Source organism: Amblyomma maculatum, chromosome 1 (assembly GCF_055883805.1).
Source record: "Amblyomma maculatum isolate TAMU_Amacu chromosome 1, ASM5588380v1, whole genome shotgun sequence".
NCBI lineage: Eukaryota > Metazoa > Arthropoda > Arachnida > Ixodida > Ixodidae > Amblyomma > Amblyomma maculatum.
The window spans coordinates 405,077,736-405,101,403 of NC_139344.1; the positions used below are offsets into that span (position 1 = coordinate 405,077,736).

The following is a 23,668-nucleotide window of genomic DNA, read 5'->3' on the forward strand; positions in this document are numbered from 1 at the left end:
ACAGTTGTGCTCTGGCTGAGCGTCTGCTAGCCAGTGCCTCGTTTAGCGCGCTTTGCGACGTTTCCCGCCCGTAATGGAATATACGAGCAACACACGCTTGCTCCTCGAGCTTCTCTGTCTTCTCGAAAAAAAGAAGCTGCTCCTAGAAAGAAGAAATCACGAAGCCGATGAGGAGCACGGCCAAATGGACACTTTGCTTCAACCAGAGAGTGATTGTAGTCGTCGGCACCTTCTGATATTGGAGCAGTGTTTTCTGCTAAGGAAGAGACACACCCTAATGATTGCTCCTACTCCGAGGCAGTAGTGGACGAGGCCGATTTGGCTCAACAGAAAGCAGAAATCGGAGTTTTACACGGTGGTGAGTTCATGCTAAACAAATCATTTTCTGGTGTTCGTCGTCTGCTTGTATTCTCATACTGTAGTTAATTTGTTGTCTGCAGATGCCGTTGCTTATGTCAGGGGACCCAGCCTACTTCAGGAAATATTACAGGATGACCCCTGAAAAGTTCGAGGAGCTGCACTCGCTTCTGGAAGAGCCTCTCACGAAATTGCATGTCGTACGGGAGCCGATCCCTTCTCGAGCGAGACTTCGATCACGCTCAGGTACCATTTGCGGTCTTATAACGGAATGGTTGCTCCGTATCGTGTTTTTTCTTGAAGGATTTATTTCTGCATTATTGCACAAAAAAGATACACAAATTTCACGTCGATGGCGGTATCTGGATCCTTACAAAATTGCTATATATCTATCCATGGAGCTTATTGCTGCAACATACACATGAACATTTCCATAGTCGCGGGAGGTACACTGTTCTCATAGCACGTGTTTTTTTTCAGAGCAGACGCAATAATTTAAAGGGACTTAATGCTGTATGAAATGACGTTCCAAAGTTTAATTACCACTGCTATGATTCGATGTTTTTTTTTTTTTTTAAATTATTCATTTAGGTGACTAGAAAAATGCATTTTGTTCTTATCCTAACCTCTTTCATTTTACCTAGTAAAGCAAATGAGTGGCCGCACTACCGTTAAAGTGCAGAAAAAAGTATCACAATTAACAGTGAAATTATGTTTTTTTAGGTACTTGGCATCTGGCATGTTTATGCAAGATGTTGCTATTGATTTTCGAGTTGGAATTTCAACTGTGGCCAACATAGTACATTCAACATGACGAATCCTCTGGACAACATTGCAACCTCTGTACCTCAATGTATTTATTCTATTCACCCATCTTTTTATGCACAAATAAAGCTAGCTTTTTGTTTGCTTTCTCTGTGTGTCAGTGAGATATTCTATCAGCTAATGTACTTTACCGTAACAAAGTATTCCTCCATAGAGTACTGAACAAGATGTTTATTTGCCCACAAGTAGAAGAGCAGAAAAGACAAAAGAGAGATAATTGGGGGTCAAGTGTGCAGCTGGCCAGATAAGCACGTTATACGTTTATTTAGTAATATTCTCCTAGAGTGTTGCTCTTTTCTCTTATAAACTGGCATATAATGTACCGCTAATATCAGTCCAACAATACTTTTCAGCTTGCATACAAACATACATTGTTATTGCTACAGGAATGTGTAGTACATTGAAAGGTTTCCATTCTGTGTATAGGCTGCGACAACTGAAAAATAGAAAAAGGTTGCCCAAGGTTTCGAGGAAAGGTGCAACTTTTCGAACTGCATTGGTGCAGTGGACGGGAAGCACGTCCAAACTCAGGCTCCACCACACTCTGGCAGCCTTTACTACAACTATAAGGTATAAAGTTCTCGGTTTTGGTGCATTAAGTAAAGATTTTACTGTATCGTTACATTGTTTTTCAGTGCACATACTCCACTGTATTGATGGCTGTAGTGGGCAGCAACTTGAAGTTTGTTATGATAGATATGGGTGCATATGGCCGCCAGAGTGATGGAGGCACTCTAAGTGTGTCACGGTTTGGCCAGTATCTAGAGAAAGGCCTTCTTAGGCTCCCTAGTCCTGCACACCTGCCAGGCACCGATACCCCAGCACCCTATGTTTTTGTGGGAAACGAGGCCTTCCAGCTTCGGCCGGATTTCCTTCGCACTTACTCTGGCAGAGGCCAGAGTGATGAAAAAAGGATTTTTAATTACCGGCTGAGCAGAGCAAGGTGAAAGCATGGTCAGCACCTTTATGTTAAAACATTATTGTCCTCGCATGCATCTAATTCTTATTGCGGTTACTTTTCAGGAGATGCGTGGAAAATACATTTGGGGTCCTCGCATCTAGATTCAGAATTTTCCACAGGACGATAAATCTGCTGCCACATAACGCAGACTATGTTTTGATGGCATGTTGTGTTCTGCACAACTTCTTACGGGACGATGTCATTTACATGTCTGCCACCTGCGACGACGAGCCGAGCACTGCAAGAGAGGGACAGGGCATGATACTCCTCCAACCACCAGTCGGACACAACTACAGCCGATCAGCTGCTGAAACTAAGGACTTGTTCTGCACATACTTTTCTAGTGCTTTAGGTTCAGTGCCATGGCAGCGAGCTTCTGCAGGTCTGCGGCCATAATGTGCACAGACTCCCAGGCCCAATCTAGACCATGCTAGGTATAGCTATGTAAATGCAGTTTCAAAACATCAGCCCGAAGCAGTTTTGCAATTACTTAAACTCCTGTAAATACAAATAGGATGTCAATAAATTTACATAAATTTATTGCAATTGCAGTTGAAAATTAGAAAAAATATACATTGTAGGTTAATGAACAAATACAGTGTATATGTATATAAAATGCACCTCAGCATAGTCATATCATCAGACTGGATGATATGACTATGCTGAGGTGCATTTTTTTTATGCATATACATTGTATTTACATATTTTTATACATATACATATTTGTATATACATATACATATACATATAATGTATATGCACTGAAGCAAAACTTTATTCGTTCAGAGTGTGGTCAAACACCTGCGCACCTGTAAAAAACAAGCTGCTCGGGTAAGTGCCCCCAGCATAGGTGGAAGTAATATGAATCATCTCCATCTTCAAATGGCTCAGCATTTCTTTCGGCACTTCTGTCATCGTTTTGTATAGTGAGAGTAGAAAATGTTTGATGTCATCCATGGGCTTTTCAGCCTCAGTAGCAGCTCTGACTGCCTCAATCTGGCTATCAATAGCATCTATTTCTGCACTTCGTTTACTTTTTTTCGGAGCAGACTGTGGGTGCCTTGGAGTGCTTTTTTGCACGAATGCATCGCCTGGCATGTGATAAACCTCATTCACAGCCGCTTCATTGCCTGGTGAAAGTATTTCGCTTGAGTCTTCACCTTGCGGTGATGCGTGTATCTGGGAATCGTCCCCCGGCAGTTGGTATTCACAAATCACTTGAGGCTCGGCCAGCATGTTGCTATGACTCTTGGAAGTAAATTATGTTTTCATGTGAATGTGTGCAGTATCTTAGTTCTGGACATGTTTACATGACCAAAACACTGACTGAAAACCTAAATAAATTTGAAAGTAATGCCTCAGCTTGCACATATGATGGCCTTGTTGACAAGGATACAGTAAGTAAATGAAACACACTAGCTGAGCATGTGATTCAAGGGGATGCTGGGCTCAAAATCACACAACCTGTATTCAAGTATTACCTTGTACTTTTCCCCATCACAATTTGCAACTATTCCACCTCGCTATTTCACTTGCTTATAAATACTCACTGACGTGGTTGCAAAATATCTCTCATGAACTGCATCCTTTCCAAATATGGCCATTTGGATTTTGCAGACCCGCTGGAGCCGCTTTGTGTGGCGTCTTTCAGCTCTTTTAACTTTCGGCGAAGCGTATCTTTTAGGTTTCGCCATCTTGACTGGATTTCGTCTAGTGTAACTGTCCGAAGAAAGAAATGACACAAAACTTTATGAAAGTTTTTTCAAGCCCCCCAAATTTTACAATTACGAGAGGTTGAAAATTATTAAAGCCTTACATTTCAAAAATGAAATAAACATTCAATTTTCGAATTCAGACATTTACTTAATTGTGCACACATCTTTCTGGTGTGGAAGTGGTGACAAGGACGGTTAGTTGGAAGTCATGATGTTGATGAAAAAAATAAAACAAAATTATATAAGAAAGATTGCATAATGTTTTTTTTTTTTGCTCTGCTATAGGCAGTAATGTGTGTTTCCAGTTCAATAACTATGAAGATTGTTTTGCACATCTAGATAAGATTAACTTTTCATTAAATGCACAGATAAGACTGGAAGAGAAGTTATTGTTTATCAAAATAAATGCAAGAACTGAAAAGTTTAGTCGGTCATGTCAAGCCAGAACAGTTCTTACGCGCGGGAGTACTTCCCTTATCTTCTCCAATCTCTGTATGATGTCACTTTTGTTTGAACCTTTTTTCTTTTTTTTTCGTGGGGGTCTTAAATTTTCAAGAAATAAACTCTTTTGGAAGTTTACGCTGTTGTGTGCCTCTCTTTGTCTCGCATTCCCGCAGAAGTTTTAATTTCTATTAACGCCGACAGGTTTGGAGGGTTTCGCCCAGCGCTACCACGTACCACGAATAATTGGCGGCTGCTGATGGGCTCTGCGCAGTTGTGCAGCCTGCATGTGCTTAGTCGCTTCGCAGCTTGATAAAGTTAGCAGTTGATATATATCAGTAAATTTAAACTTCTGCCTGGACGTGCAAAAATTACCAACGAAAAGCTGGTGTGAGGCACGAGTTGGTCGAGAAGCGGAAAGGACTCGCGTCATTTTTGGAGCTGCGTTGCAGCAGTTTATCGTGTCCTAAGTCCGTTGTATCGTCAACGTACTCGTCGCGGCGGGCAGCTCCGGTGGACGGCGCCAGCGATCGAGCGCAATCGCCAGGAAGCCTGAGAGAGAGTTTTGCCGTGAACGTGAAGGCCGTGGTTGCGGCGCGCGCTATTGGTGTTGGACACAATCAACTTTTCCGATTTTGTGCCGTTCTTGGTCTACCGAAACCAATGCACCATAAGGGGTTCAATGCCATTACAAAGAAAGTGCACCTGGCTGCGACGAAAGCAGTGGCTGACAACTTGGAGTTGGCCTGGAAAGTAACAGCACAAGAAGCGGGGTCTGCCAATGTAGCTGTCATGTTTGATCGAACTTGGCTGAAAAGAGGCCACAAGAGCCACAATGGCATAGGCACAGCCATTTCTCTAGAAACAGGGCTTTACCTTGACTTTCAGGTGTTGTCCAACTACTGCCAGAGCTGCAGTACACGGAAGGCATTTGAAAGTGAACAAGAGGAAGAAATATGGCAAGCTTTTCACATGCCAGTGTGTGAAAAAAATGCACATTGCTCAGCACATGCCATGGAAACGACTGCTGCAGAAAGGATTTGGAAGAGGACGGAGTCCTACAGTACTCCACTAAGGTTTACAGTCGAACCTCGATATATCGAACACGGATATATCGAATTATTGATTATATCGAACACTTTCTATACCACACGAAAAATCGCATGCATTTTTAATTTTTTATTTCGAACGGTGTCGGTTGCCAAATGGATAAATCGAACTCCGCCACCCCAAACCATGTGCACTCTGTTGACAGGAGACGAGCTTTCCCTCAACGCCCTCGAAGATAGCGGCGGCGCGATGGGCGTTCCCGACTGCTGCGCACGATCGCTGCATACATCGGTCGCGCCGAGGGCGCCATTTGAACGTAGCGGCGTATGCACGCGGCGGCTTGGCCGGGCTAGGGTGGCTAGCCTGATTTAGTTTGTCAACGACTAACCACGTCTCGGCGCCGCCACTTGTGCTGCGCCAGTCGTTGTGCCAGAAACCCCCTTGTCTTGGGGTTTCTCCTGCATCCCCCCTGTCTCCTCCTCCCCTGCTGAGATCCCGCACAGCAAGAAAGCAGATGATCCCCTCACCGCCGCCCTCCTAATGGCAGTTACTGCCCTCCTCCCTCTCCTCTCACCTAATTCCCCAGCGCGAGCCACCTGCGAGGCAGTGGTAGCCAACCAGGCAGCCCATAATTGCTAAAGACAAGAAAAGAAAGCCTTATCGCCCCACCATCCTCCAGTGGAACATCCGATCCCTCCGTAGGAGGCACGCGGAGCTCGCCCATATTTTTCCCCATACCCCCTACGACATCATCGCCCTCCAAGAATCATATGTAGAACCGTCCGCCTTACGCCTCCCCGGCTACATAGGATACGCGAGCCTCACTGACTGCACAGTCAGCTCCTGCCCCGACTCCCCCTGTTCCAACCTCTCTCACCCTCAGGGCAATCCCAGGGCATCCATATACGTAAGAAAATCCCTTCCGCACTGCGCAGTTCCTCTTGCTCATCACACCAGAGCCCCTCTAGAGTGCTGCGCAGTGTCGGTGCGTCTAGGCGGCCTGGACACCACAGTCGCTAGCATCTACGTTCGCCCAGGGAGACCCTGGGATGCCTCCTCACTAGCCTCGCTTCGTGGTAGTCTTGGAAGAGATACCGTCATATGTGGAGATTTTAATGCCCATCATAGGGACTGGGGCAGCCGCTGCTGCACGAGCAGAGGCCGGCATTTGCTGGACACCAAACATACCTCTGCCCTGAAGATCCTGAACAGCGGCGCACCAACTTTCCTACGCCCCAATACCATCCCCACATGCATTGACCTCTCCCTAGCATCTGAGAGGTGCTCCTACAGCTGGGCGACCTCCCCGGACACCTGGGGCTCCGATCACCTCCCCATTTTTCTCACCCCAGAATGCGGCCAAAAACAGCCAACAAGATCTTACAAGATCACAAACTGGAATAATTACCGAACCGCCATAAAGAGCATACCCGCTGATCAGGACATCCTCAAAGTTGTCGTCTCCTGCGCGGAGAGATCCTCTAAATTATGCACCACCAGAATCACAGCTCCCGTACCTGATTTGATGATGCTCAACCTACGCGCCAAACGGCGACGGGCCGAGCGCCGCGTCATACGCACGTCGCGTCCTGAGCACAAGACTGAATATAACCGTTGCGATGCGCAGTGCCGCCGGCACGCCAGCCACCGTCGCTCAGAGAGCTGGGGCAATTTATGCAGCAGCCTGGAGAGCTCCAGAAGTTCATCGCGCGTCTGGCGCTTGCTTGATGCACTTATTCATCCTATCCGCCTTCTCCGTCCCGTCCTCGCCGTAGCCATCACCCTTCAAATAGACAACGCAGCACTGGCGGAACTCTTTGCAGACCGCTTTGCTCCCACTAATCCCCCTCAACTCTCTTCGCTCACAGCCTCCTCCCCTCAAGCTCCACTCCTTCCATCGTTCCCTCCACTCGCAGATCGTATCATTGCTCTCTGCAATGAAGAAATCTGCCTTCACGAGCTCAATCTGGCCCTCACCCACAACCGCCGCAGAGGCGCTCCAGGGGAGGACGGTATTACCTCCCAAATGCTCCGGAACCTTGACGCGCTGGAGAAAGAACGCCTCGAGTCCTTCAACCGCATATGGCGCTCAGGAATCCTACCAGAGTCATGGAAAAACGCACTCATTGTTCCCATACTAAAGCCAAAGAAATCTGCAACTGCTCTCTCCTCATACCGGCCCATCTCCCTCACCTCAGCTGCGTGCAAGGCGATGGAATTCATTGCACTCAAGCGCCTGGAGTGGATCACTTCCATACTTAAATTTTTCAAGCCTACGCAATCCGGTTTCCACAGACACCGCGCCACAGCGGACGCCATATCTGACGTCGTCAGTTCACTCGAAGAGGCCCGCACCAAACGCCAAGGAGCCCTCCTACTTCTTCTCGATGTTCAGAGCGCCTTTGATCTCATCCAGCATTCAGCCATACACGGGGTCCTTGATCATATCTCTATCACTGGCAAGCTTCGCCTCTTCATTACTTCCTTTCTACAAGACCGCACCTTGCAAGTCCGTATTGGCACATCCCTGAGCTCTCCCAGACCTCTCCCCACCGGCGTCCATCAGGGGTCCGTCCGTCCGTCCTTAGCCCCTTCCTCTTTAACCTATGCATGGCCGGCATATCCCACGCCTCATCACTATCCCTTCCATTCCCCGTTTCTCTTGCCTTCTATGCGGACGACATTGCATTGTGGGTTACCGGTCCCACACGTAGAATGTCCGCCCTGCGCTCCTCACTCCAGCTGACCCTAAACGCCATCATTGCGGACTTGGCATCCATGGGCCTCACCGCCTCGGCATCCAAAACCGTTGCTCTTCTTTACCACCCTAGAGCAGCCGCCAGACGAACCACCATACCCCTCACCCTCAATGGCATCCCTCTGCCATGAACGGCAGGTTACATACCTCGGTCTCACAATCGATCACCGCCTGACTTGGAGACCAGAGGTCATGTCCCGACTGGCTCAGACAGCACAAATAGCGAGAACCATTCGCCTCCTCCTGGCACGCGGCAACGGATGCTCCCCAGCCTGGGCGGTGAGGCTCTTCGAGGCCGCAGCCATATCCCGTCTTACATATGCCCTCCCACTCCTAAAGCTTTCCATCGCAGCTCGCCAAAAACTTGTTATCTCACATCGCAGGGCTATACGCTCCTTCCTTGCCCTCCCTCGCTACTCACCCATCGGACCCACCCTCGCAGAAGCCAAGCTTTGGCCCCTCTCCCTCCGTTTCCTTAGGACAGCACTATTCCATATTGACCGGTTGCTCAAAGCCCCAGATGGTCATCCGCTCGTCGACAACCTTCGCTCTCGCCCCTCCTCCCGCATGGGATCCATAGCCCATCTGTATGAAGACATCATAGGAGTCCCGCCCTCCTATCAACTCCTTCCCCCTCCTCCCGACATTCCTCCCCTGAACATCTCAGATGGCCTAGACCGCATTTCAAAAAGAGCCTCACCTCATTGTGCCATCCTATCCAGCTCTCGTGAGCTCATATTTGAGCGTCTGGGAAATCACCTTCTCTATACTGATGGATCTGTCCTCCCTGATACCGGTTCCTCTGCTGCGTCATGCGTCATTCCCTCTCTCGGCATCGTAAAACAATGCCGCCTCCCATTCCCCGCCTCCTCCACCCTCGCAGAAATCGCAGGGCTACACCTGGCCGCGGACCTTATCCATGATCTTCAACCCTCCCGTCCAATCTCGATTCTCACTGACTCCAAGGCAGCTCTCCTCCTCCTTAAGACCACAAAGGTCTCCACTGAAGGCATCACCTCCCTTGTACTTAGATTTCACTCACTTGTTGATATGGGGCACGACATCCACTTCCACTGGATCCCATCTCATTCCGAAATCGAGGGCAATGAAGCTGCTGACTCCGCAGCTAAGGCAGCTCACTTCAATACCCCCTTCACCACCTCCCTCACCAAATTCGACGCCTCTCGTCACATCCTATTCAACAACATTCTCTCTCTCCATCCGGACTCCCGAGTTGCCTCTGGAAGACCTCCCAGACCTCTTCCCAACAAACTGAGTAGGGAGGACAGGTCAATCCTTCTTCACCTCCGGGTGGGAGCCTGCTGGCCTGCGGTCAGGAAGCACCGTCACGGCAGAATTCCCTCCCCATCTTGTGCCCGATGCGGTCAACCAGAAACATTGGAGCATCTCCTCTGCACCTGTCCTTCCTTTTCCGCGCAAAGAGCCTCCTTACAAAGCACCTTCAGCGAGTTAGGCTTGCCTTGTTCCACGCAGCAACATCTCCTCTTTCCCGCGTCCCGCCATCTCGCCGCCCTCCAAGGTCTCCTCACCTTCATCGAGGAAACCGGCCTAATGACCCTGGTCTAGACCCACGTCCTCTTCTCTCCACCTTATCTTTCTCCTCTTTCATACAAACTTTAATTTCCCCAATAATCCCCTCACAGACCTTTCGGGCGCAGAGCAGTGCACTCCAACAGGACTGCAAAAGAATGCGCTTTGCTCCCTCCTTCCTCCAGCAACAGATAGATAGATAGTCGTCGTTATCGTGTGTGGCCTAGGCAGCCTAGGTGGCCTAGGCCTGTCATGGCGTGGTCGGTGTTGTGATGGCTGCAAACGCGAAGAAGCGGACGACCCTGACATTTGCTGCGAAATTGGAAGTGATCCGCCGCGTTGAAAATGGTGAAAAAAAGTCAAGCGTTGCCGAAGCTTTCAGCATACCGAGGAGCACTTTGCTGAAAAACAAGAGTGACATAAAGGCCAAGGCGGAACAAAACCAGCACTCAGGTGCGCGGCGGGTGCGCAAAGCTGCCTTTGAAGACGTTGAGAAGGCACTGCACAAACGGTTCATCGATGCAAGGGCCCGGAATATTCCTGTATCGGGACCGATGATACAACAGAAGGCCAAGAACTTTGCGTTCATTCTCGGTGCCGAGAACTTCAATGCCAGCAGTGATTGGCTGCAACGTTTTAAGGCCCGCTTTAACAATTTCGGGAAGACAGTCTCGGGGGAAAGTGAGGACGCCAATGAAGGCGAGATCAAGAAGTGGCTTGAAGAAGAGTGGCCTAAGATTCTCGTCAAGTATGAGCCCAATCAGATATTCAATGCTGACGAGACGGGCCTGTTCTGGCAAATGCTTCCGCGACAAACGCTCGACACGCGCGGAGACAAGTGCCACGGCGGCAAGCAAGGCAAGGCTCGTATTACAGTTCTGTTGGCTGCGAATATGGACGGCAGCACGAAGCTGCGGCCACTTGTCATAGGCAAGTTCCAAGCCCCGAGATGCATGCGCAACTGCCCCAGTGTTCCGGTGACATACGCATGGAACAAGAAATCGTGGATGACTCGGGAGATATTCCAAAAATGGTTGAAGGCATGGGACTCGGAGCTGGCGCGTCAAGGCCGGACGGTTTGCCTCATCGTTGACAATTGCACAGCACACCACACTGATGTCCAGCTGAGCAACATTGAAATTAAGTTTCGCCGCCGAACATGACGTCGAAGCTGCAACCATTGGACTAGGGCATTATTCGCGCTTTCAAATCCATTTATAAACGTCGGCTGATCGACATTTTGCTTCTCAAGCTGCGGATGGGCCAAGAGCTAAAGATAGACCTTTTGGGTGCCATTCAAATGCTGAAAGCCTCGTGGGACAGCGTCAAGCAGTCGACAGTAGTTCACTGCTTTCGGCATGCGGGTTTTGTAAGCTGCATTGAAGAAGCTTCCGAGCAAGCAACTGAAGAATCAGCGTTGGACGACGGCACAGAGGAAGAATGCCAGCTCGAAGAAACCTGGAGCCAGTTGGAGCGCTTTGTCGGTGCTGAGCCACACAGCATGTGCATTGATGACTTCGTTGGCGGTGATGACAGCACCGGAACAGTGGCGGAGTTGACAGATGTAGAGATTGCGGCGGAAGTTACTGCTGAGCGGCCAAACGAAGACGCTGCCCCGCTCCCGACTGCAACTGAGGCTGTAGCTGCTTTGGACCTTGTACGCCGCTACTGCGGCGCAATAGAAGGTGCTGGACTATCGCTTGTGGACCGTTTAGACTACGTTGAGGATGCCGTGGTTAAGCACACGGTTGCCAATTTGAAGCAAGCTACGCTGCTACAGTACTTTAAGCCAAAGGAATAAATACTTTGTTTGAAACTTCAAGTGAGTATTTATTGCGCCACTGTGCCACGATTGGTTCATTGATTGATTTGTACTAGTTTTTGACGCGTTTTCTACGTGATTTTGTATATCGAATTCCGACTATATCGAACTATTTTTCAATCACCGCGCTGTTCGATATATCGAGGTTCGACTGTACAACCTTCCTCAGCGACGGCGACAGCAAGGCCTATGCAGCTGTGTCAGCGGCAAATGTGCATGGAAGTCTGCCCATCGCTAAAGAAGACTGCACAAACCACGTTGCCAAGCGCCTTGGGACTGCGCTGCAAAAGCTCAAAATGCCACGAGGGGATAAGCTTGCAGACGTAGTCATCCAGAAACTACAGAGCTACTTCGAAGTAGCCATCACTGCTAACAGAGGAAGTGTGCGTGGGATGTATTGTGCCATTTGGGCATCTTTTTTCCATTCATGCTCAACGGATGCAGCCAAGAGCCACAAGTTCTGCCCGGATGGAGAGGACTCCTGGTGCAAGTTCAAGCGGGCAGAAGCGTTGGGCCAGGCAGCCCCAGCACACACCCCTATTCTGACCAACAGCCAGGCCAAGGCAATGCTGCCCACATACAAAAAGCTCACGGATGAACAGCTGCTCACTCGCTGTGTGAAGGGAAAAACCCAAAATGCAGCCAAATCACTGAACAGTAAGATTTGGCTGTTGTGCCCGAAGACAAGATTTGCCTCGCGCACAGTCGTGGAGATGGCAACTGCACTAGCTGTGCTGTGGTTCAATCAAGGCCACAAGGGCTTCGAACAAGTTCTCGAGGAACTGGGAGTACTTCCCTCAAGGGAACTGGTTGCACTGAGGAAAAATAGTGACAAACGAAGGATGTCAAGTATGTCACTGAAGCTGACAGCAGAGGCAAGGTTCCAGCGTCGCTGTCTAGCCAAGAAGGCACGTCTTGAGGATGCTGCTCACAAGGCCTCTGAGGGAGCAACATATGGTGCCGGTGAATTTTAAAGCTGTGCACTAGATCTAGGTATCCTGGCCTGCATTGTGTGCAATTTTCATGTATATATGGCTGCAACAACAGCAATAAACATCTTTTGTAACTTTCAATTGCAGTTTTCTCAACTTCTTATTTTGGGCCAAACATGGCTTTTGTGCACAACATTTCATGTTCTTATTGTAGTCCAATCAAGACCAAATTTGGCATACATATTCGTTAGGGTGCGTAGAGTGTAAATATCTAGGTTTAAATACAATCAGCAATATTTTTTGGTATGAAAATTTATTAACCCTCTCGTACATACGGGCCTCATATGAGGACACATATTTATCGGGCTATAAAATACTTTCAGTCGCTCGGAGCGTGTCACTGCCGCATGGAGTCCTCAGTTGAGGACATGTGAAGCTTCCTAACAATGTTTCATAGATGGCACTAGCTGTCCATGCTACTTCAAACGAGGCTCTGAGGGGGAGTCGCTGAATCTGAGGTCTCTGAATCTTCCTAACAAACAACAATTAATTCATTCACAGGCGATAGCTCTTTTCGGCTATAAAAATTATCTGCGCCAAGTATAACTCTTGAAAATTGTCAGCGAGATTTGTTGCCATTTGTTTCTCGATTTTGACTTGTATACAGAGAAGAGAACATGTGTCCTCATGTGGGGACATCATGCATTGAAGGTGTAGCCTCACCTACAGCGCCACCCAAAAACCTTACCTGCAGAATGCCAGGCCTAGGCTCAAAGCGCCTGAATTTTCCTGCGCTTTGCGTTTGCGGTAGAGTCTGCTCAAGCATTTTGCTCTGCAGTCGATCCTGAAGAATACCAATCCGTAGACGAGATGGTGATACCATTCAAAAGGCGCTCTTCCATAAAGCAGTACCTGCCAAGCAAGCCGAAGCGCTGGGGCTTCAAGGCGTGGGTGAGAGCAGGAGTGTCGGGCTACATTTATCGTTTTGAAGTCTACCAAGGGGCACACGGTGGACGAGCCAAAGTTTCAGGCGAATATGGCATGGCGGGTGATGTCATCAGACTGTTTGAGGGACTTCAAGAAAAAAATCATAAACTTTATGCCGATAACTTCTTCACATCCATGGCCCTCGTCAGGAAACTGAGAGAGGATGGCATAATGTTTGTTGAGACATGCCGAGCAAACCGTCTGCAAGGAGCAGATAAAAAGCTAAAATCCTGAAGGAGCTCAAAGCGTTCGGAAGGGGAAGCACATCCATTTGCACATCAGTGGACAACATCACGGTGACAAGGTGGCTGGATAACTCGCCTGTTCACGTTGTTTAAAGCTATGCAGGACGGGACCCTGAAGGCACTACGAAAAGATTCAACAGGAAACAGAGGAAAGTAATCGATGTCACCAGGCCATACTCCGTGGAAGTATACAACAAACACATGGGAGGTGTCTACCTCATGGATTCCTTGATTGCAAGGTACAGAAATTACGTGCGGAACAAAAGGGGCTACTTGAGAATGTTCTTCCACCTACTAAATGCGGCAATTGTGGACGCCTGGATTGTATGAAGGTGGGACAAAGGCAAAGACCAATATATGGACCAACTTGAGTTCTGAAGTCGTGTTGCCAACGAGCTCATATTCCACGGTGGAGTAGCGCAGAGCTCGAAGCGACGAGGCCGCCCATCCAACGATCCTCCTCCACCATCACTAAAGAAGAGGGTGCTTCACCATGGGTCACCGGAAAAAATCTTGGACGGCGGGCAGCATTTCTCAAAGAAGAGCATACAGAAGTACGCCAGCCGCTGTCGAAGTCCTGCCTGCCGTAGCAAGACAAAGTACCTCTGCGGTCGCTGCAACGTCCCTCTATGTCCAGAGTGCTTTGAGTCTTTCCAAGCGCATAAGCAGAGTATGCAAGACCCATCGTCATCCTTTCAATGTGATTTGTTGCCTCTTTCGGTGTTCTGGTATGAAAGCTCTATATTTTTGAGACTGTCACTACTTTGTTGCGTACCTAAGCCACTTACCTAGACCACCTTACGGCATGTTGTCCTCGTATGGGGACACATCAAAAATATAATAAGGATGATATTGATTACTTGAAATAAATTATTTTTGTGATCTTTGTGGCTTATAGTGACATTTTTAGGCGTAAATAATTTTTTTTACACTGAGTTTAATTCATGCACGAGAGGGTTAAATTCTCTGGCACTACCCACTGGAAATCAAGCACCACATAGAAAATTGTCTCAAAATTCTTCATGCTAAGCGAATGTCATTATATTGCTTATTTACACTCAGTGGAGTGTTGGGAGCAAGAAAAATTAGTTGGTACTGCCCTACCATGTTTACTGCTATGCCCATCAGCTGCACTAGCATGCACTGTTTTTCACTTATGCATGGCATTTAGAATATGAAGCCATCAAGCCATCTTAAAAATAAAAACATATTTGGAAAGAGGAGATCAATATTTATAAGTGGTGCAATTTTCATTCACTTAACATCAATATTAAAAAAAAAAAAAAGTTTTCGAGGAGCGTCTCCCCTTAAAATTTATCTCCAATCAAATATGGTACCGAAAGGCCTTTCTGTAAATTTAACCCCATCAACGAACAACTTTTCAAATGCCCAAAGATTGGCTTGGAGCCAAGAACTTCACAATGCATCCCTGAACCTTTTGAAAATAACCATACATCACTGTGAGGAGACATTGGCACCACTGAATCGGGAGGAGAGGCAGGCTCGTCAAAACCACTCTCAACAACCGAGGCCAATGAGCTTCAGGTCTTCCAGTCCAGGTGAACTACAGAAATTTAGACTAAGAAGTATAAAAAATTCCAAAGAGTTAATGTCCCTTTTCGTATAAACCTGGAGCATCGCAGGACACCAAAATCGAGTATGTAAACCATTCTAATCACAAAACAAAGAATTCAAGAAGCCATTTAACCCCATCTAGCCAAACACCAGACAGACCACACTTTCAGAAGAACATTATTAACCTCTCAAACGCAATACTTACTCCGGAGGAAAAAGCAATCCTATCCCATGGATTGAAATTCTGCCCAAATATGGGACGATATGATGAATACAAATTACTGAAGGATCTGGACAATTTTTTGCGAACTCTAAACTGCAGGAATATTTTTTTCGAAAAACCTAGCAGTAATTCTAACTCACTTCCCCCATCTCAGGAACAGTGGATGCCCAGATCTGGTAGAGAAAATCATCTGGACCTGTACATAAAAGCTGTACAGCGGGACATCCTTCCTGCTTTCGAGACATACAAACCTGGACCATCTAACATTTCGAAGAAAGAACATAATGCCTTAGTATCACTTAGCCAGTGAACGAACACAGTCATCAAACCTGCCGATAATGGAGATGGTATAGTAATTTAAGACAAAGACGAGTTCGTTGTCTGAGGTCATACCTATTATCATGTGCAGTATTTCTTTCATTCTCTTTTTTTTTCCATTCCACACCCCGCCTGCACCTGCTTTTTTATGCTTTACTTTTTACCCAAACCACCGCCACAATACCATTGTACTTTCCTACTACTAAAACCTATTTCCCCTTTTCCCTCTCCGCCACCTGTTTCTTTTCCAACCTTCACTTTTAGAACCTACCCAAATCATTTACATTCTCACTCCTGATGAAGGCCAGCTTCTGGTCGAAGCGTCGAGTAAAAATAAAATATGCAATCAGCATGAAGCGTTTCCCTAGAGTATTACTTCTAGCAACCAAGTAGTACTTTTATCTCTGTGTTCTACATATCTTCAATGGCTGCTGGCAACGCTTCGAAAATTGTATCCTGAAAATATCCTCTTCACCCGCCAACATGGGTAGTAGTTGGCGACTCCCAAACAAAACACCTGTTCAACCATTTCGACTCCAAGTTTATGCTCCCCAGCATTTATTACCCAACGTGGAGTGCCTGCTTCGAGCCAGGAACTTCACAATGCATTCCTGAACCTTTAGAAAATAACCATAAATCACTGCAAGGAAACATGGCATCGCTGAATCGGGAGGAGAGGCGGGCTCGTCACAACATGAAACTCTCAACAACTGAGACCAACGAGCATCAGGTCTTCCAGTCCAGGTGAACTACAGAAATTTGGACTAAGATGTGTACAAAATGTCCTCTTTCATATAAACCTAGAGCATGGCACAACACCACAACGGAGTACTTGTATAAATCAAACTAATCATAAAGCAAAGGATTCAAAAAGCCATCTAACCCCACCTAACCAAAACACAGGAAAGACCACACTTTCAGAGGAACATTATTAACCTCTCAAACGCAATACCTACACCAAAGGAAAAAACCATCCCATCCCGTGGATTGAAATTCTACCCAAATATGGGACGATATGATGAATAAAAATTACCGAAGGATCTGGACAATTTTTCGCGAACTCTAAACTGCAGCAATATTTTTTCGAAAAACCTAGCAGTAATTTTAACTCACTCCCCCCGTCTCAGGAACAGTGGATGCCCAGATCTGGTAGAGAAAATGATCTGGACCTGTACATAAAAGCTTTACTGCAGGATATCTTTTGCGCTTGAGTGCATGGGTGCCGTGCCCGCGACATACAGCGCCTGGCCCTGTGAGCAAGCCCTCATGTGACCTCAAGGACATTGCGAGATGGATTCACGGCGCGTGGAAGACCCTCCTATTAGCAATGGTCATGCGTGCACAAGATGACCTTTTGTGGTCGGCAAAAATCGAGAAAGAGCTGTCTTCTTACTCTGATGGAAAGTAGCCTATGAAGTCCACGTCTCATGGTTGTGTTTGTGTGTGCAGATTTTGTTCCATTAAATGTTTAAAGCAATTTTCAGACGCTTATTCACTGCATTATTTCTTCTGTGCGGTAGAATCGGCGCATTAGAATTGTGCAAACAGGGTAAAAAGATGTGTTAGCACTTTTGAGGTTCCAGCTTTTGCTATTATTTGTTAAAGTGGTGTAAATAAACATGTCCATAACTGTGCATATTTTTATGATTTTGGCATGCACTGAAGTTAAAGCTACCACACTCTCAAAGACGCATCACTTCAGTGAACATGCTGAATGCTGAAAAGTAGCACGTAGGCTCTGCCAAGCATTACGAATATGTCAACAACACAATGAACAATTGGATATGCTGCACAGTTGCAATGAAGCAGCAGAAACAAGAGCTAGTTGCACTTTTCGGCCAACTTGCAGATGCAAAGTTCGTATCGTCGACCCACTGGACACGCCGTGTCAGGGTTCACAGCACGGACCTCGCAGACAAAGGCGCTCGCTAATTCCGCACCATTTCTGTCATTATCGAAGATCCTTAGTATTTTCATTGATGCACTGATGAATTCACCTACGTTGTCAACGAAACTTGAATGTAAATATGGCACGGTTTAAAACTGTCACATCAATGAGATGTGGCCCTGCTGATGTGCTGGCCCCGCACCACAGTGGCTTCGGCACCAGCTTTTTCAGTACTGGTGCTGTTAACCGGCAATGAATCGAATGCAGCTTCATTCAAGCTTGCAATGAAATCCTTTACAGCCCTTCTCTTGCTGTCTCAAGTCCAAATGAACACTCATTCATCATCATCATCATCAGCCTGATTATACCCACTGCAGGGCGAAGGCCTCTCCCATATTTCTCCACTTAACCCGGTTCTGTGCTAGCTGCATCCACTTGACCCCTGCGAACTTCTTAATCTCATCCGCGCACCTAACTTTCTGCCGTCCCCTGCTACGCTTTCCTTCACTTGGAATCCAGTTTGTTACCCTCAGCGACAATCGGTTATCCTCTCTTCGCACCATATGTCCTGCCCATGTCCATTTCTTCTTCTTAATTTCTACTAGAATGTCGGTAACTTGTCGGTAACTGTCGGTAACACTCACTGAACAAGGTCAAACAGACCCATACCACTCGCGGTGCCTTTCAGGTGCCAAAGCCCAATGCTCTCCCAAACATCTCTCTTCCTGTGCCCCGTTTTCTGAGCAAACAAGACACCTGGGTTTCGTAGGCAAAGAACTATGCACTTTGCAGTGTCGCCAGAGCAGCCAACGACCACAGCATGAGCCCTGAAGCTTTCTCAGAGCTCCTTACAAGTGTCAGTCCTCTCACATGTATAGGTGAGACCTTGAATTACCTGCTGACAAGTGCATGCATTCAGATAAATAAAGCACTCCGTGAGGCCCCTTACCTGTGCATCCGTTTTGGAACATTCTGCAGCACTGCTTACCTGAGACATCTCACAATGGTTTCACTTGCTGGCTGGGGTGAGCAGTTAATGCCAAGGAAGACTTCATGTTGGTATTCATGATTACTTGAAGCCTTCACCCAAGAAGAAACAGCTGAAGTACAGTCCGACACACTCCCAGAGATAGGCACCCGAAGTGGAGAAAACACGAACGAGCAAAGCCGACGGCCCTGCATCACAAAATGCTCCTTGGTGCCTGGGGCACTAACCTGCGATGAGGGAAAATGCCAATCACTCCTTAAAAAACAATACTAAGAATGTTCCAACACAAGGTAACATGGAAGCAAAATGCGAAGGGCAATCCTAAAGACACAGCACAAGTAAACAACCCTCTGAAGAAACTGCAGTCCATTCTGTATATATAGTGTGACACTTACAATCCCAATTTATTAATGACAGCTTGACAATTTAAAGTATGCACACAAAATAACATGAAAGATGAAAGAATGAATAATGCACCAGATTTCACAAAAATGTCGGCAGGTAAACACAAGCCCAATAAGAACAGTCCTAAACAAATGCCTCCAGAAGCATCACTATGCCACCTAATGTTGCAACCCAAACCCATAATCTATAAAGGTCCTATGTCCATCTTCCTTGGTCCTGTCACTAATCAGGCCGTCCATATGAAAGAAGCTAGAAGCCACTGGCACAAAGGAGAGCTGAAAGGATTTTTGTTATTTATTAATGTGAAATAATAATGCAATCACGGAGATGATTGGTTAGAATGTAGAAGAAGAAACAACCACATGCTGCCAGGGTGGCCCGAACCATCAAACTCCGAACTTCACACCCAGCACTATTCCAACTGAGCTACTGTGACGGCTGCTCAATTTTATACAGTCTTGGGTATAACGGATCTTTGAGAGTGTTCACTAGCACCAATTCCCTCCACTGCAGCAGACATGAAACGTCCTTCGTTACCGTAAACACCATGTAGAAGGTGGTTTAATAGGGAGTGTGGGAGCTGCATAACAACCTATGCCATCAAGGCTGCCAGATTTTAAGCTGTCGTTAAAGGGCAACTTCGGAGGTTTTTCAACATTCGCATGTTCTAGTAAAAATTTTACTGTAGGTTTTTCTCTCTGTTGTGATGCATTCTACCATATTTTGGCACAGTGCGATAATTCATTCATGCGCTATACTCAATTTTAAAACATGCAGTTTTCATGGCTTCAGCTCAGATGATTTCTGCGGGCAACACTGCTTGATGTCAAAAGCATTATATCCATGTTATGCCTGTGCTTCGCATGATCAACAAATTTTGAGGCCTGTATTAGGCTATCTCAAGCATTTAATGCACTTCGCCATGCCTTCCATCCGCCACCAAACACATATGTGACTGTTTTTCCACTACTGTGAGTGGTGTCGCCGATTCGTCAAATGGAACATTGTTTATGGCCACAGAACCAGTTTCGGTTTCTATTTGCTGTTCATTCCTTTCAAAAACAGTTTAACTTATAATTTCAAAATATGGTTTGTTGTGTCAGAGTGAGGACAAAGAGATATGTAATGCACTCAATAACCAAAAATGATGAAAAAAACCACCGGAGTTACCCTTACGCTAATCAGCAAACAAAGTAGGTCAAATTGGGACTTCAGGTACATACAAAAGGAGCTCACAACCAGAGCCATGGTGGACGGCATTAGGTTCATCTGCCCAAGCGTGCCCAAGCTGCTTATTTTAGTAGGCATGGTTAAGATAGTGAAAAGAAATGAAAAATGGTAAATGCCCAAAAGCTACATGGCGGCTCCGAATTTCAACCACTTGTTCTTTAATGTGTATCAGCATCACACAGTACTTGAAGAGAGTGTAAACCACAAAATACATGATGAGCACTCCTGAAAGAAAAAGGAACACTGTGCACTCAATGAAATCTTAGATATTTTCTCAAGATGCGGTCAGGTAGTAGACTTCACCAATAATGGCAGCTTTTAGCCAAAAAATAGCAATTCCCTTTGCTTTGTGTGGTTTTCAGTGTCAAGTTTTCATTAAAGTACAATATGAGGCAAGTCTTTTCCTTTCCACCATGTTCTCCTGGCACGTCTTGATCAATGTTTGGTTCTTTGAAAAGCACCACCAGAGAGATGTCGCACACACTAATCATCCATGAAAGCAAAGCAATATGCCCAAATGGAAAGAATCTCTGCCACAATGAAACTTTCAGCAAATTAAGCCTTTTTCTTTAGTCATCAGTTACCTCAAAGCATGTAAAAGCAGGAAGCATGCAGCCTGCTTCAATTCGCAATGCATGCAATTATGAATGAGGAGAGAGGTGCTAAATATGATGATGCGTTTCAACCAACCCTTTTATCAGAGCTGTGCGAGGCAAGCTGTGGGACAATGTCGATTTTCCTGACTGACAATGGTGTTCTCCAAATGTTTCCCTTCCCGATTCTCTAACTTTCCTGACAACGGCCATTTGGTAGACACGCTGCAACAATAAGCCAATGTCATTTTGTAATACGCTGTCCTCACTTGTGTCTTGGCGTGATACTCCCATTGTGACAGTCTGCAATAGAGTAGCACTCAGATTTATTTCTGTGCAACGAGACTTTTTTGAAAGCTCCATGCTTGATGCCTTACTGAAAACAAATCTTGTTATTCGAACAGTTTTTCTTCCCGCATGTCGCAATGCTAATGGCCCTGATGTTGACGAACAAAAAATTAACAATATGAGATCAGAGGATAGAGGGGAAATAAACAGCAAGCCATCCTTTCAGGTGGCTACACGGTGAATGCTGACATCTGTGGAATTGGATCAAAGCAACCTAAATGTAACTCCTAGGCCTGAGGACACAGCAACAAAGCACCAAGAGACCAAATCATTATTTCACTGAAAATGGCTTGCAAACCAAAAAGGTGGAATATACAGCGGGCTCTAACCTGTATGTCAGGTACTTTCCCTTTCAATTTACACAAACACTTCTGTGCATTAAACCACCTCATCTGTCATCTGTGCTTTCCAGAACATAGTCAATGAGGTGCACTTTGTCCTTGTGGAAGGTGCCTTGTGCTGCTAATGTCTGCCTGTTTCATGCTGTGTTTTCTCTTTTTTTCCTGCACCATACAACTTCACTGCTACCGTCCCCTTGCATCAAAAGGCCTGCTTTTTAACAAAACACTTTGGTATGCACGTAAAAAAAAAACATGGAAAAATATTGGGGGTGGAGAAGAAATGGACAGAAAGCTCTCCTTTCAGGTCGTTTCCAGCATATGAACTTCATTATCTCTTTCTCACTCCATTATTCCTGCATTTCCTCTCACTCTGCTCTTCATCTCTCTTGGATGTTTTGATGTACTTTTTTCGCAAATTTGTCATAAGGCATATTGTGTTTACCACTGGCATTTTTTTCCCGTACCTCATTATTTTGCGCAATTTGTACTTCTAAAAAAACTCCGAAAAAGACGGCCCCAGATATATCACTGAATTCCCTAACAAAGGTCTGCTTAGTTTTTCAACGCGATTCCATAACTCCCTATTTCCGTTCAGATTATAAGAAGGTTCGACTGGTTAACGATGCGTTGTACTGGTCCTAGTAGGCCAGATAACAATGAAGCTGACGTTCGGAGAAGATTCGAAGCTCCACTAATCAGCGAGTGTTCAACACACAAGCTAAGGCAGCTTTCTTTTTTTTTTTTTTTAAAGTTTTCCACTAAAAAGTGACTATGGGAACGAATATATATAAAAAAAAATGTACATAAAGCGACATGCCGAGACAAAACGCCCAGAATGGAGAAAGCGGGATGGTGTACGTCGCTTCTGCCGAATGTTTACTTGAAACAAAGACGCTTCGTTGCCAGTGGCACAGCTTAGCGACAGTGCTTTTTTTCGTAAACATAACTGCTCCCGAAAAGGTCAAGCGAATGCTGCTGTCTTTGCAACCAGTGCAAAAGAGCCTAGATGTAACCCCCCGGCCCGAGGTCGCAGCAACAAAGCCGCGAGATCAATTGCTTCACTCAAACCGGGCAGGAAAGTTCTTACTAAGGGTGCGCCACTGGCCTCACTTTTCCTTTTGTTTTTACGCAACTCCGTCTGCTGAGAAGTCACTCAGGATGAAATAAAACGTGATCTTTCCAAAACGGGATCCCTCGCTCCATGCTGCAACTGGTCGTTGCAAGTAGACGTACGCACTACATTACCTCGTCCGGCTCGCACGTCTTTTACTGCGTTTTGAAGCGGTTCAGCTCGATTTTCAGCGCAGCACATCAAGTGACGAATATATGACAGCTCACCAGGAGAACAAGGCCACCACAAGAATACCATGTCCACACGAACACGAACACGCCATGAGGTCGGGCAGCGCGCCAACGGCCGGCTCAACCACTCAGCAGCCTCCACCAACGGCCACGGCCGGTCTCGAGCGTCTCGAGGGAGAGAGCGCGCGCTCTTTCTTACGGCCTTCTCAATCACCGCGTGAACAATGGGAATTTTTCTCCTTGAGTCACGCTCTCCGCCGCCTCAAGGGGCGCGATCTGCTCGCTGTTCGCTCCGCGTCTGCTTCAGCGGCGGCGGGTGGCTTTTGCCTGGTTTCGGGCTGTCGCTCGCGAGTTTCGTGGTTAGTGCAGCCCCAAAATTAAAGAACACAGAACGTAGATGATGCAGCGGCATGTCGTCAACGTACTACACACGTACTACGTTGACGAGCATGGCATACATTGCGACATGGTAGCTACTTTTGTCCATTTTAGTCCGAATTTTTCCCAAGCCTGTACAGGAATAGGAACAAAAAAAAAAAAAAAAAAAGTGAATGAGAAGTGATCTCATCGAAGCTTTTTCAAGGCTAACATGACAGCAACTCGTCTGCAACAGCAAAACTGTCTTTATTAGCGCTAGATGCGAAACCAATCATGTAACACCGAAGAAGAAAATAATTTCATAAAAATGTAATGTAAATTGCAAAATGCTTGCATGATATAAAGTATTAGTATAACAGTCAAAGTAAACGTTGTAGGGTTGAGTTTTAAATGTTATTACAATTCATATATTAGCCAATGTGTGATATTATAAAC

The 23,668-nt window shown here is 46.3% G+C and overlaps 1 protein-coding gene and 1 long non-coding RNA gene across 3 annotated transcripts; one reads left to right on the forward strand and one right to left on the reverse strand.

Annotated features, from left to right (window-relative positions):
• Positions 1–5,313: 5,313 nt before the first annotated feature.
• Positions 5,314–12,642, forward strand: LOC146208736 (uncharacterized). Its single transcript, XM_084595976.1, has 2 exons — positions 5,314–5,375; positions 11,626–12,642. The coding sequence occupies exons 1-2, from the start codon at positions 5,314–5,316 to the stop codon at positions 12,452–12,454; spliced, it is 891 nt and encodes a 296-aa protein (XP_084452102.1). The 3' UTR covers positions 12,455–12,642.
• Positions 12,643–18,288: 5,646 nt separating this feature from the next.
• LOC146208737 (uncharacterized) lies at positions 18,289–23,005 on the reverse strand. 2 transcript variants are annotated; one of them, XR_014705417.1, is made up of 2 exons: positions 22,892–23,005; positions 18,289–18,863 (listed from the first exon to the last, which is right to left on the reverse strand). It is a non-coding gene; the product is annotated as an uncharacterized LOC146208737 (long non-coding RNA). The 2 variants fall into 2 exon arrangements; XR_014705418.1 differs by having other exon boundaries at positions 22,799–22,999.
• Between the last annotated feature and the right edge of the window lie 663 nt (positions 23,006–23,668).

Bases quoted from the DNA above. Each gene is read 5' to 3' on its own strand.
- LOC146208736 (XM_084595976.1), top strand. From the start codon at position 5,314: ATGGAAACGACTGCTGCAGAAAGGATTTGGAAGAGGACGGAGTCCTAC. The intron at 5,376-11,625 runs GTTTACAGTCGA...CGATATATCGAG, and splicing joins TCCTACAGTACTCCACTAAG to GTTCGACTGTACAACCTTCC.